This window comes from Acomys russatus, chromosome 10 (assembly GCF_903995435.1).
Source record: "Acomys russatus chromosome 10, mAcoRus1.1, whole genome shotgun sequence".
Lineage (NCBI taxonomy): Eukaryota > Metazoa > Chordata > Mammalia > Rodentia > Muridae > Acomys > Acomys russatus.
The window spans coordinates 57,798,967-57,813,625 of record NC_067146.1 but is presented as its reverse complement, the minus strand read 5'-3'; the positions used below and the strand labels follow the sequence as shown (position 1 = coordinate 57,813,625).

The 14,659-nt window shown below is 42.7% G+C and overlaps 1 protein-coding gene and 1 non-coding gene across 2 annotated transcripts in view; both read right to left on the bottom strand.

The window, feature by feature from the left end:
- Il12rb2 (interleukin 12 receptor subunit beta 2) overlaps positions 1–14,659 on the bottom strand; it is a 61,090-nt gene that overhangs the window by 5,526 nt on the left and 40,905 nt on the right. Inside the window, exons 9-13 of the mRNA XM_051151492.1 lie at positions 13,200–13,400; positions 9,344–9,442; positions 9,100–9,258; positions 4,175–4,312; positions 3,643–3,733 (exon numbers count right to left, since the gene is read on the bottom strand). Of these exons, the coding sequence (XP_051007449.1) occupies positions 3,643–3,733; positions 4,175–4,312; positions 9,100–9,258; positions 9,344–9,442; positions 13,200–13,400 (688 nt within the window). The remainder of the gene's footprint in view (positions 1–3,642; positions 3,734–4,174; positions 4,313–9,099; positions 9,259–9,343; positions 9,443–13,199; positions 13,401–14,659) is intronic.
- On the bottom strand, positions 8,640–8,765 carry LOC127194935 (small nucleolar RNA SNORA40). The gene has a single exon (XR_007831317.1). It is a non-coding gene; the product is annotated as a small nucleolar RNA SNORA40 (small nucleolar RNA).

Sequence of the window (14,659 nt, the reverse complement as noted above, 5' to 3'; positions counted from 1 at the left end):
GAGTGAAATGCCCTCAAGCAATATCCAAGGCTGGAGTTCCTTGGTGACAATAAGTCAGGATACGACCACCTAGAGTTTGCTAAATAAACTCAAATTTTTTTCTTTACTTTTTATCAGTCACTCACTAGCTTTGCATTAATTCAGCAAATAACATTAAACATTTGACCAGTACAGTGGTAAATTAATTAAGTAAAATATTTACAGGGTTTATAATACATTATTAAAATGAAAGTTTAAAGAAGGATACTGAATGGTGTAATAAATACAATCATGTTTAAAATGCCAAGAAAAAAGCATTCTAAAGAAATAGCACTCGCCAGTTGTGGTGGCACAGACTGGTAGGATTGCTGATGGAGGGGGGAGTAGGAGGATCATGAATTTGAGGCCAGCCTGGCCTACACATTTAAAAAAAACACACACACACAGTTGTTAACAGTGATTATATTTTGTGATCAGAAGAAATAAAGATAGGCTTTATAATGTGACCAGGAAAAATTCAGGAAGCTTATTAAGTGCACATGTCTTAAACTGTTGGCTATTAAAAAATTAAAGTCAAGGTGTGCCTGTCGCACGCCTTTAATCCCAGCACCTGGGAGGCAGAGGCAGTCAGATTGTTGTGAGTTTGAGGCCAGCCTGGTCTACAAAGTTGAGTCCAGGACAGCCAAGATAACAGAGAAACCCTGTCTCGAAAAACCCAAAAAATAAATAAAATCAAGCCAGGTGTGGTGGTGTATGCCTTTAATTTCAGCACTCAGGAGACAGACTGAGTTTGAGGCCAGCCTGGTCTACAAATCGAGTCCAGGATAGCCAAGGTTACACAGAAACCCTGTCTCGAAAACAAAAAATTAAAACCAATATACTGTTCAAAGACAAACCTGGATAAAAATGGGCCAGCTATGATATAATTCTTAGCTCATTGGTTCTCAGTTTTCCTAATGCTACAGCCCTTTAATGCAGTTCCTTATGTTGTAGTGTCACCAGACCATAAAATTATTTCCATTGCTCCTTCATAACTAATTTTGCTACTGTTATGAATCATAGCATAAATATATGATATGCAGGATATCTCTTCTTTGTGAATGAGTCATTCAACATGCCCCCTCCCCAAAGAGGGCCAAGACCCACAGGCTGAGAACCACTGTGTTAGGTAGATAATGTGGCAGTGGTGGGTTGTGATACAGTTTGGATATGATTCTCTTTGACTCCTGAGATAAAGTTTTTTAAATTAGTTATTTTTGTCTTATGTATATGAGTGCTCTGTCTGGTGCTCACAGTGGTCAGAAGAGGGCATCAGATCTGGAATGAAAGTAGTAATGGTTATGAGCAGTCATGTGGGTGCTAGGATATAAACCTGAGCCCACTACAAGAGCAACCACTACAAGGTGCTTTGAACTGCTGAGGCATGTCTCCAGCCATTAACAAAGTCTTTAAAGACCGCTACTTTAAGGATCTTTGGGTAGATCTGCCAGACAAAGTGCACTGGCTGGCAGAACACCAACCTAGTCGTATTTGGCACCTGAAGAAAGCTCTATGTTGAAATGAACTGATTATCTGGGCATGGTGGTGTGTGCCTCTAATCCCAGCACTCTGGGAGGCAGAGGTAGGTGGATCTCTGGTAGAGAGCAGCCTAGTCTACAAATCGAGTCCAGGACAGCCAAGGGTACACAGAGAAACCTTGAAAAAACAAAACAACAAAAAAAAGGAAAATGATTATTTTTCCCTTTGCAAAGTATTTTTTAAAAACCAAGAAAAGATGTGAAATGTGTTTTGTCTTGGTGTGGTGCACATGTGCTATCATGCATGTGAAGCCAGAAGACAACTGCACGGTCACTTCTAGGCATCAATCTCAGTCACCAGGTTTGGTGACAAGTGCCTTTACCCGCTGAGATCTATCTTGCCAGCCCAATTTTTATAAAATAATAGAAATAAAATCACCCACTGTTTTGTTCCCAAACATAGCCACGATCTAATGCTGTGTTGTGTGTCTTTGGAGCAGGATGTTCATTGCCACTGACTATTCTATTTCCTCCTTTTCCATCAGCTCAGGATCTTGACTTACTGAGATGACAGTGAGTGCAGAAAAAAGGCCATGATGCCAGCCACTCTTGCCTCACCACATTCTGTCTGCTGAGATATAACTAAAAATACTATGTGTAACTTCCCCACGGCTCCTTAAAAGGGAAGGCTCCTTTCCCCTGGATTGTAGAATATAACAGCTGTGGTTCCTACAGCCGTGAGATCACAGGGTGAACGATCATGAGGAAGCTACAGGATGGTGTAGTTCAGTGTATCACCCAAATCAGAATAGTGCAGTAGAAAAAGTTCCTGTCAACCATGGAGCCACAAAAGCAGCCCTTTACCTGGGTTTCCTTCCTTTACGCAAGGAAGAACTTGCTACACTACAACTACTTATTGAGAACTTTCTGAGGTTCTAACGAGAACAAAACTCATATACCCTTAATGGAAAGACAGTCCTCTATTGGGGAAAGTGATTCTTGCTGTGTGCCTTTGGGAGGGACAGCATAGAGCGATGAGGGAAGAAGGGAACCTCTTCCTAGTTAGCCAGTTTATCTGAGTCACCCTGAGGATTACTGGGGTATCAGATGTTGCAGCCAAATTGCCTGCGCTTCAACTGGGTATGTGACATATTTCTGTGTATGCATTATTTACATGTAAAAATATTGTTTGTCTTGAAAAACTGAAAAAACCCCTAACATTACAGTAATTTCAATCTTTAATGGATAGTTGTTTTTTTTTTTTTTTTTACATTTGACAGTTTTACTTAACATCAAATTTTTTCATATACGTTTATTACACATGTAAGTTATTTTCTTTTGTCGGGGGGGGGTTCGAGACAGGGTTTCTCTGTGTAGCCTCAGCTGTCCTGAACTCACTTTGTAGACCAAGCTGGCCTCGAACTCACAGCAATCTGCCTGCCTCTGCCTCCTGAGTGCTGGGATTAAAGGCGTGTGCCACCACACCCAGTGTAAGTTATTTACATATGGTCTGTCAGTGAACCAGTCCAGTCTCACTGAATATAGCATTTAGGTTCTTTGAAATATTTCCCTTATGAACAGTATTTCAGTAAGCATATTTTCCTTCAACTATATAAGTATACCTATGATATATATATTTTGAACATATTTCTGTTTGAGATTTTAAAGTTAAAGGTAAACTTAAAATTTTGACACACGTTCAGCCAAAAAAGTTTAATACATCTATTCTACCAGTGACATATCTACCTCGCCCACACCGGCAATAGCTTATATTTTTTAAATGCATTTACAGGACTGGCTCAGTGGGTACTAGTATTTGTTGTGCAAGCATGAAGATCTGGTTCACTTCTAAGAACCCACATAAAAGCCAAGTGTAGCCAGCCATGTGTGCCTGTAAACCCAGTGTTGCTGGGAGGAGACAGGGGAATCTTGACCCACCAGCCTAGGTAAAATGTCAACCTTAGAGTCAATTAACCATACTGAAAGGGAATAAATTTGAGAGCATAGAGGAAGACACTTGACATCTTCCCCTCCACATACCTGTGCATAGCTTCCTGCTTCACCCTGTGCTTACACACACACACACACACACACACACACACACACACACACACACCATGTTTTAAAGGGGGTATGATCAACTCACTTTTGCCGGAAGCAACGGATGGAGAAAATGCCCACTATGATGATAGCGATGCAAATGCTTGATCCCACGAATTCTTTCCAGTTGGCTTTGCCTGGAAAGTTAGCAAATCTTGTTACTGAGCTGTCTTCAGCAAATACTTCAAAAGTCTGATTTTGGTGAATCTCCTGGACTTTAACCCACAGTGCCTTGGCGGTTAAGTTTAGGAACAAAGCTAAGTCATTTTGACTATTCAGATAGAAGGACCCCATAGGGCCTAATTGTACATTTTAAGAGGCACTTCAGCCCTACAAGTGGCCCTCCAGCTCACAGGTGCAGAAGGAGATACGGTAGTGGATATAAGCCTCACAGGGCTTCCTGGATGAGGGAAGGGATTGCTTCTGCATTTTGAAAAATGAGTTGAAATTGTCTCCAAATAGACAGTGGATGGCTGGGTAATTCCCAGGTAGAAGCAAGTGTAAAGTGCCTATAGGAAAGTCCCATGGGACTGTCTATATCAAAGCCCACAGTTGACCAGCTGTCTTAAGTTTCTTACCCTGTGGACAAAATTCCCTTTCATTTCCTTGGGGACTTTCACCGGCAGCTGTCAGAGCTGTCATCCACAGAACATATGCCACCCCAGGCTGCAGGCTGCTTATTGGATATGAGTTTTGGGAGGGTCTGTATGGAATTTCTGAAAGAAAGATAAAGGATTGGGAGGAATGGGAGGATACAAGGGATGGGATAAACATTGAGATGTAACAAGAATAAATTAATAAAAAAAAAACAAAGAAAAGAAAAGGAAAAAAAAGATAAAGGAAAACATGGTGGAAAGAAAAATAATTGGATGTGGGTACTCACCTATTTTTATTATGCATTATTTAATTTGAGAGAGAAGCATATTGCTCTCCTAAAAGTATCAGAATTTATCACCTAGTACTTCAATAGGCATGGTAATTTTATGAGGTCTTGTTAGTGCAGCAAACAGGTTTTCCTGTGATAAAGATGTTCTGATAGAATTGTTATTTTTGTCTTTGAAGCAATTGTGTTTCCTGTGACTGCATTTCTCATATATCAAGTTATTTGATAATTACTGAGGAAATTAGTGTAAAAATTTAAGATTATAGACTTTTTAAAAATCTAAGTTTTAGCAATTAAACATTTACTTGAATTTTTTGTTTTTTGCTTTTTGTTTGAGACAGGGATTCTCCGTGTAGCCTTGGCTGTCCTGCACTCACTTTGGAGACCAGGCTGGCCTTGAAGTCACAGAGATCTACCTGCCTTTGCCTCCCCGAGTGCTGGGATTAAAAGTGTGTACCACCATGTCCGGCTTTCTTGAAGTTTTTTATATTTATGTTTTAATTTAATATTATTTGATTTAACTTTATGTGTATGAGTTTTTGCTTTCATATATGCCTGTGTACCAAGTGTGTGCCCGGTGCCTTAGAGGACAGAAGAGGGCACCAGATCCCCTGACATTTGAGGTACACACAGTTGTGGGCTGCCATGTGGATGCTGGGAATGAACGTGCATCCTGGGAAGGAGCAATCCATGCTGTTAACTGCTATGCCATCTCTCCAGCCCAACTGGACTTTTCTATAGTGCCCTTTCACTATTTTCCTTTTGTTAAGCTCTGGCCTTGAACTTACACTGCCTAGCTTCAATTTGACATAAAGTCATGAAAGACTAGAGCAGTGGTACCGAGAGGAAACGTCTTGGCTCCCAGACTGCAGTTCTTTGTACTTTGAACACTCCTACAGTTTCTCTGCAAGGCAGAGTGTAGGAGACATGCTCTGATGCTGCTTTTCTCTTTTGGGAAACAGTGAGCCCTGGTGGCCCTTAGAAAGCAGGCAGGCTTCTCCTGGGCTGATCTGAGTGGGTGTCAGGTTTCCTCCCCTCAATAAATAGCTGGGGAGGGTGTTGAATATGGTGGTACAAGTCTGTAATCTCAGCATGGGGTGGGGGCAAAGGAGAGAGGGCTGTAAAATCAAGGCAGAGGGGGTATGGTCTCCAGCTGTGCTTGAAGTGCTTGCCTCCTACGTACAATCTCCTGGGTTTCATCCCTGGTAGCTCCAAGGACAGAACTTGAACATTAGTAGCTGTTGGCTCATTCAGACAGCCTGTGCCTATGCTGGAGACAATCGTGGAACCTGGAACTTAGCACTGTGTCTAGCTTTATAAATGGACCCAAGAATAGTCACAGATGCTTGTTGGCTGCTCTGAACATACAGCATCCCCCGAGAGAATTCACCATGGAACAGGAAGAACAAACTTTGTCACACTGCTGTTCCTGCTCACTATTGCTAGGCAGTAAGAAGGAGTCCTGGAATGTTCTCTGGGCCCCACTGAAAAGAGGTGAGGCCTGAGCAGCTCATTTCACAGAGACTATCAGAACAACTCCTGTGTTTTCCAACCTGCTGAGAAAAATGCCAAGGTCTGCTATAGCCTGGAGAAATTCTTTACCCAGGCTTAAGCGATATAATTAAGTATATATATGTAAGATCCCTGTTCCTAAAGCAGGGGATTAAAAAAAAAAAAAAAAAAAAAAAAAAAAAAAAAAAGAACTTTACGAAGTGCTTCTGTTCATCTTACAGGCACCAGTGTGCCAACTGTCTAGCTGTGTGCGGTGTCCTGAGCTGGGGAAGTGAGGTGAGCCACTGGAACAGAAAGGAAGGGATTTCTCTGGCTTGCTGAGCTGGTAGCGTTCATTTGCACATGCATGTTTGAAGAACAAAATAGCAGCTGATGTGGGGAGCTGAGAGTGGTGGAGTCAGCAATTTTGTTGGCAAAATAGGCTGAGTTGTGTAATGAGAGAGGTCCAGCAGGAAAGACCAGTCCTGCCACCTCTGGGCTGCGATCTCCAAGAGAGATAAAGGTGCACCTTCAAGCCTCAGCAGATAGAATCTCCAGACTCAGGTGGTTCAGTGATAAAGGAATGAATTTAGAAGGGTGTAATCACTGCCAGCCACTGAAAGACTGTGGCTATGAAAGTCAAGGAGACCCGACCAAACAGTTAACACTGTTAACTGGGAATGAATTCCACCATTCGTTATTCAGTGAATATCGTGCTTAGTGACTGCACCTACCATCTATCTGGCTGTGTTCTAGAGGGGAGGTGATTGAATTGCCATAGCTTGTGCCCTTGATTGCTTAGAATTTGTTGGCAAAAACAGCCAAGCAGTGTCATGTGTCCTGCAGAAGGGAGGGGTGCTGACCGTTGGAGCTGTAGTGCATATGGCCATGCCAGCAGACATCCAGACAAAAGGCTGTGTGCACTGAGATGCTGGAGCACTCTAAATCTTCACCTCACCTTCCCTGGCCAGGTTGAACTAGTGACAAAGGACTGATACTTCCATATGCATTTGTCCTGCTCCCTAGGACTCGATATCTGAAACAAGCAGAGTTGAGCCCTTTCCTCTTGGCGTTGACATTCCTTCTGCTATGGGGACCCTTTTTCTTTCCAGGTGTCTTGTTTCTCCTTGACTCTTCCCACTTTCTAGAATGGATCTTGAATTTAGTGCTTTCTGGTTTCACTGTTCTACTGTCCTGATTCTTTAGACTTTCCTAGCTCTTGGCACACTGATGGCTTGGAGAATAGGGAATGGGGCTCACTCACCAATAAGTACTTATTAGAGTATGTGGGAATTTAATCTGCGGTAGTATAAAATCAGACTGTGAATCTTGCCTGTTAGCTTATTTTAAAACACCCTGGTGTAGGCTCTAGATGCATCAGAACTGTGACAAAATATGCTAGGTTATTTTCAACATCTACAGCAACAAGCTACAAAGACCAATCGACCATACTGATCTTTATGGTTGTACAAAGGCATTGGTTTAAACTTTGCTGAAAGGAAAATCATAATCTGGGGCAAATATTACAGGAAAGATCCCAGATAGCCCATGAAAAGTCCAGTTGATTTGCCAGCTTTTAGGAAGCTTCTCAGAACTGGCTTACCCTGCTAGTGTAACATTTGGTTAGCTGGTGACAGATTAGCTAGCAAATGACAGTAAGTCTACAGAGCTGTTAATTAAGAATGAGCCAATTCCACAGAGACAGATGTGGAAAGATCATTGAAAGTGCAGGTCCATATGGAAAAGATCCCAGCACATTTGTATGTGTGCGTTAATTCCTTTTTCCGTATGAATAGCCACAACAGTCTTAGAACTTTTATTTTCTCTCAAGACTACTTATAAAAGTTAATTGTGAGAGTCATAACTGAGAGAACAGTCAAGAGAGATGACAAACTTTTTTTTTAAAGATTATTTATTATTATGTATACAGTGTTCTGCCTGCATATACACTTGCATGCCAGAAGAGGGCATCAGATCACATTATGGATAGTTGTGAACCACCATGTGGTTGCTGGGAATTGAACTCAGGACCTTTGGAAGAGCAAGTGGTGCTCTTATCCACTGAGCCATCTCTCCAGCCCTGAGAAAACAAATTCCTTAAGGCTCCTAGACAAAAAAAAGCTCTCCTGTGGCAAAGCTTTAGAGCTGCCACTCAAGTGGCCTTCTTATATTATTGGACCAGTAACTACAATGAAGGAATGAAATGCTCCTTCTTTCTGACAAATATGCCTGAAAGAAAGCCAACTGCTTATGAAACAGAGAAGTCCAAGAAGCAATAAGAACAAAAACAAAACAGCTCTGATGAGGTCAAAGATCAGAAGAGCAGATCTTACAAGTGACTAGTTATATGAATGAGTGATTCATAAAACCAATTGAGATAATGCTTCAACCAGAATTTATTGTAATGTTTTGTTTTTTCAGGTATGGAACAATTTTAGGTCATAAAGAGTTACTTAAACTGTGCTGTATTTTATCCATTCCAAGAAGAAAATAATATGATGCTAATTGCATATGTGAAGTATTAAAAAGTATTCAAGTGTGTTCCTGAACCCCAAGGATGTATATAATTAGTATTGAAGTGCCTCTGCTGTTTGTTTCATTAAATATCAAGCTCTATTATTAGAACCAAAATCATCAATGCCATTATAGCTTTGAGCTTTCTTGAGTGCCATATTCCTCCTTATCTGTGTAGAAACTCATGCTGAACCATGTGTTTTAGCTTACAAAACTGGGTTTCTTTTTACTTTTTACCTGTATTTATGTGTTTGTTCACCAGTTCAACAAAAACACAAAGTGTTCGTGTTTGTCATTTGGTTTGGACAGTTATCTCACTGTGGAGTCCAAGCCTACCTGACTTTGCCTTGGCCATGCTAGTGCTGTCTTTCCCTGTGAGCAGGTGCTGTGAGAGCCGAGTCTACTCCATTTCTGTATCTTAACAGCTTGCTTAGCATGTCCCACATGTTCAATAATTTTGAATGTGTGTATTTAGGTGTCTTATTTTTCTCTATTCAACTCATTTCACAAGTGTTGAGTTTGTGCTAGCATTTGTGTGTAGTGGAGACATGCCCAATCTTGTGCTTTCCCGACACCTAAGCAGGAGGCCCTATGGCACTTGGTTTTCACACGTACCGTGGTACACAGGCTGTGTAGTAGAGTCTCGTTCTTTCCAGTATAGTCTGTAATGGAGGATGCAGCCCATTTGCTCCTGGACTGGGATGGGGTTCCAGGAAATAAAAAGGCTTTCCTTTTCCTCTGTGATGGTGGTGATATGAGGGCCACTCAGTGGTGCTGTGGAAAGGGGCACAAGAGATTTCTGTCACCCTCCAAATCCAAAACACTAACAGAAGTGTGAGTGGAAGATCACAAGGCTCACCTTTGTGCCTGGAGTCACCCCGCATGGAGCTGCACCCTCCTTGGTCCTCTGACAGGGCATACACCCAGATTTTGTAACAGGTGTAGGGCTTTATGTTCTCTGCAAGGAAGAGGGAGAGGGAGAGGCGGTCATGCTGATACCTGTATCCAAGTCATCGTTAGCTTTTCCTAGTTTGAAGATTAAGGAGCAATCTGCATTGAGAATAAAGGGATGACCTATGTTAGTTCTCCAGCGTCTTATTTTCCATGATGCCAGCTTCTAAGTGCCACTTCCAAGAAGCCTGAGGGATTTGACTTACTTTTTTTTTGTGACAATTTCATTCTCTGTATCCCAAACTGGCTTCAGATTCATAGCAGTCTCCGTGCCTCAGCCTCCTTAGGCCAAGGGTTCTGGCGCACACTACCACGTCTAGTCTAGTTTCTTCATTTAAGAGAACAGAGGCCGGGCGGTGGTGGTGGCGCACGCCTTTAATCCCAGCACACGGGAGGCAGAGGCAGGCGGGTCACTGTGAGTTCGAGGCCAGCCTGGTCTACAAAGTGAGGCCAGGACAGCCAAGGCTACACAGAGAAAACCTGTCTCAAAAAACCAAAAAAGAAAAAAGAAAAAAAAAAGTATGTGTGTGTGTGGGGGGGGGGGAGAACAGAGTAATTGAGAAGCTCCAATGAAGATTTAAGCATATCCATACAAATAGAGGCATACAGAATGTTGGACTTTTTCACAGGGAACAGCTGGATTTTTGGTAGGCATAGCACCCCAGTGGGTTTCCTAGTTTCACAATGCTTATCAGGACCGTCAGCGGCCCAGTGACACACCGGTTTGTGACTAAGGAGTGCGTACAGAGGACTGCAGCCCTGGTGCCTGCCCTCCATTCCCTGGGTCCCTCCAGTGAAATCTCAGCCTCAAAGACATAGGTGGTTTCCAGGAATGTTAGTGTTCCTTTCTAGCTTGAAAGTGCTATACTTCACCCTTTCCAATAGTCATGGTGAAAGTGAGCGTCTCTTCCTGCCCAAAGTCTCTTTTGTGCTGCCTATGAAGGAGCCCTCCTAGCCAACTTTTTTTCTGGCTCGGGCCTCAAGGAGACTGTTTTTTAAAAGAACCTTCAGTGGATAAAGTCCATGTGTGGAAGACTCTCACTCCCTGTGAAGTATGCCCAATTTCCAAGCTCATTTCTTGTCACTATTTTGACCTGTATACACAGCACCCTTGGGCAAAGGCCTTGTCTGTATGTTTATAAACTATTTCATAGTTTTTTTCCTTCCCCCTGTAGAGATTTAGTCTCACTTCAGGTATGGGAGAAAGCAGGCAACTCTTCCACAAGTAATGTAACCAAGAGTAGGCGCTGTAGGCTGTATGCGCTGAAACTAGCATGTGGCAAAGGAAGAGCTTCCTGACACTGAGGTACAGTGGGCAGACAGGAAGAGACTGACAGTCTGTAGGCCCACAGTCCAGAAACAGGTTCATTCTGGCTCATTCCAGAACATCTAGCCCTGTCCATATAGCCAGAGTCAGGAAAAGCTTATGAGGCCCCAGTGGCACTGCGAAAAACATTTGAGTTCTTGCTAAGTAGCAATTAGTAAAATTTTCAGTTCATAGTAAGTGAGAGTAAACCAAACCAAGTATTTCCAAGTGGCAGAACAATCTTTTGTTTTGAGACAGGATTTCTTCTGTGTAGCCTTGACTGACCTGGACTCGCTTTATAGACCAGGCTGGTCTTGAACTCACAGAGATCTGTTTGCCTCTGCCTCCCTGAGTGCTGGGATTACAGGTGTGTGCCACCACTGCACCCGGCTCAGAACAATCTTTTTTGTTTGTTTGTTTTGTTTTGTTTTTTTCGAGATAGAGTTTCTCTGTGTAGCCTTGGCTGTCCTGGACTCACTTTGTAGACCAGGTTGGCCTCAAACTCACAGCGATCCACCTGCCTCTGCCTCCCGAGTGCTGGGATTAAAGGTGTGAGCTATCATGCCTGGCTTCAGCTCAGAACAATCTTAATATGTTATTTTACAATTTGATTAAGTTGGATTTATTCAAATGCATAATTAAAAGTGATTCAGAAGATTTAATTTTACCAAGTGTGGAGAACACTGTTGTCATCTACTTTGTGGTATATTTATAGAATTATCTGATTTACAAAAGAAAGGCACAGTTCAAATTGCCTGGGAGGGATGGATCTTGATACTGCCTCCCAGTTCAGTCAGTACTTTTCCTATCCATGTCCCATTTAATTCGATGGGTGGGGTAGCCTCTGAGGGAAACTGGTCCTGCTGCAAAGCCTCTAGCTATCCCTGAAGAAAGCCATGAAGCTGCTCTTAAAAATTGATGCCTCCTACTGCATGCCTACTGCATGCCTTGAACTCCACCACTCAGAAGGCAGAGGCAGGAGGATCTCTGTGAGTTCTATGCCTGCCAGGACTATAGTGACACTCTGTCTCAAACAGCAACAAAGATGACTTTTTTTTTCTCCATTTCTATTCAGGGCTCAAGTCTGACACATCTAATAATAATCACCTGTTGCTAAAATATTCAGTCCCTGAAATATGCTAAGCACTATTCAGAATATTTTTTATATAGTAATACAGTCAGTGCTCATAATCACTGAGATGGAGAAAGAGGAGCAGGATAGTGGCCTGCCTAAGATCTCACAATGGACAGTGAGGGAGCCGAGACTCAGACCTGGGCAGGCTGTCTATCAGGCCAGACCATGAAGCACAAATCTGAACTTACACTTACTTTGACATTAAGTTCTCGCTAGTCATTTTAATATGTTTCCAGATGCTTTTTCTCACTTGATTGTAACCCCTGATAGAAACCTTACTTAGAAATAGAGATGCCAAGTATCATATAATAGTTCTAGGTTTATTATGATACAAATGATAAACAGGTTTGGGACTGAGGGTCTCCTGGTTTTGTCATCTGTATGATGGGTTTAAAATAATTACTCAAGGCACAAAATTATTTTGAGTTAAATGACTTTACAAAGATACAGGTGTCTGTTATATTGACAAATTAACTAAGTCTCTGCTGTACTTATTTGGTTCAATTATTCTTTCATCTTATGGGGCATGGGACCAGAGGACATACTTCTTCGATAAACAGGAGACTTCTTAGTCAGCTGGTTCTCAAGTTAGTCCTGAGGGCAGTCTTTTTCTTTTTTGTTTTTGTTTTTTCAAGACAAGGTCTCACTATGTAGCCCTGACTGTCCTGGAACTCACTATGTAGTCCAGTCTGCCCTTGAATTCACAGAGATCCATCTGCTTCTGCCTCCCAGGTACTGGGATTAAAGGCATGGAACATCACACCTGATTTACAGGGCAATCTTGATGGACTGTAAATTCTCACTGTTTAGGGCCTTAGTACATATACCATGTAACCCTCTGTAACTGATGGCAAAACTCTCCCTGAAGTCTCCCCAAATGTCTTATTGTTTCAATTACTCTGATAAAACACCATGGCCAAAAGCAACATGGCAAGGAAAGAACTTATTTCATTTTATAGTTTATAGTCTGTCATTCAAGAAAGTCAGGGTAGGACTTAAGCTAGGATCCTGGAAACAGTAACTGCTGCAGAGACCATAGAGAAATGCTGCTTACCATAGCTTGCTCAGCCCGATTTCTTATAGTACCCAGAATCATATGCCCAGGGATGGCACCACCCGCTGTGGGATGGGTCCTCTCTCATCAATCATTAAGACAAAACCCTATGGTCTTGTCTACAGGCCAAGCTTATGGTGGCATTTTCTTAACTGTGATTCCCTTTTCTCAGATAGCTCTAACTTGTATCAAGTTGACACAAAATAGCCAGCACACTAAACAAATGGGGCCTTGGTGGCCCTCTAGAAGGAATGTGAGCAGTGAGGTACCTGAAATCAGAGCAGACATGTTGTTGGGGGGTACCCGCAGCCAGTGTAGGGGGAACTCCATGGTGCCCTCTGGTTGGAGAGCCCTCCATGCTACTGTGTACCTCTGAACGGCAGAAGCCTCTTTCCTGGGAGGCTTCCAGGTCACCATAATTTTGTCCATGTTCTCTGACTTTGAAGACACCTGGTAAGGAGCCAGCGACCCTTTAGGGGTGAGGAAGAGGAAGGACAAAAATCAGAATGGATAAAGTTAAAAACAGGACCTGGAGAGGCATCTTGTCAGGAAAATGTTTGAGGATATAAATTTAATCCCCAAAACCAAATAGGGGAAAGACAGGTATGGCTGGCATGGTAGTGTGCGCTTGTAATTCCAGTGCTGGGGAGGCGGAGATAGGGGGATTGCTGGGGATATCTGGCCAGTCAGCCCAGCCTACTTCAGGACAGTGAAGCTCCAGGACAGTGAGAAACCTTGTTTTTTCTTAAAAAAAAAAAAAAAAAAAAAAAAAAGCCAGCAACAACCCTCCCCGCCACAAACAAGGTAGATAGTACCTAAGGAATGACATCCACTCAATCCTGTCACTATGTGCACACTATCTGCTCATATATAAGGACACACACAGACACACACACACACACACACCCCAAAAGAAAAAAACCCAAAACCCATGACAGCTTATCCTAACTAAGTTTCAGGATGCAGCCATCTCTCTTTAGGGCCTTCCACGTCAAAGTTTATATTTACGCTTTCAGTTCATGGAGGATTAGCCTCGGTAGCTTGTACTGTAGTCCAGTGTTGCTTTCTTAGTGGATTTATTTCCTCTTTGTATTCACCACCTGCATTCCCTCAGAGCGCTTACTGTGTTAAATGTACAATACATCCTTTACTGCACCTCCCATTTGTCTGCTTAGACATAAAAGTATCACGAAAAGCAGTGTAACCCCTAGCTTGTGTGTTGTATTTTCACAAAACACTGTTTTCTCAGACTTTCCCACGTAGCTTTCTGTTTCTGGGATGGATCCATTCTCCTCCTCCATATGCTCATTTACACTGCTGCCTAAGCCCTTTCCCCATCTGCTCCCCAGGGACCAGCACGAGGGTGCTGACCGACACAAAGGCACACGACTGGTCTCTGCTGCACCTCTTCTGTACTCGTAAGACCACTCTGGACGCACATGCATAAAACTGATTGGTTAGGGAGGATCCTCTGATTTACCTGTGAGACAGGTGGGCAGGAGCAGGACTCAGCCCTTGCCCAGCATCCGAGAGGCAGCGTATACACGCACAAAAGGTAATGACATTGACACTGCACCAGGAGCAGCTAGCGGGAGGAGTCTCACTTCGCCTACACTTTGTTGTTCCTTACTTTCTACCGTTTATCAGTTTGTCACATGCATAACATAACATGTGACTAGAGGTTTCATTTTCATGTTTGTGAATTCATAAGGCCAAGCTTCTGTGACTA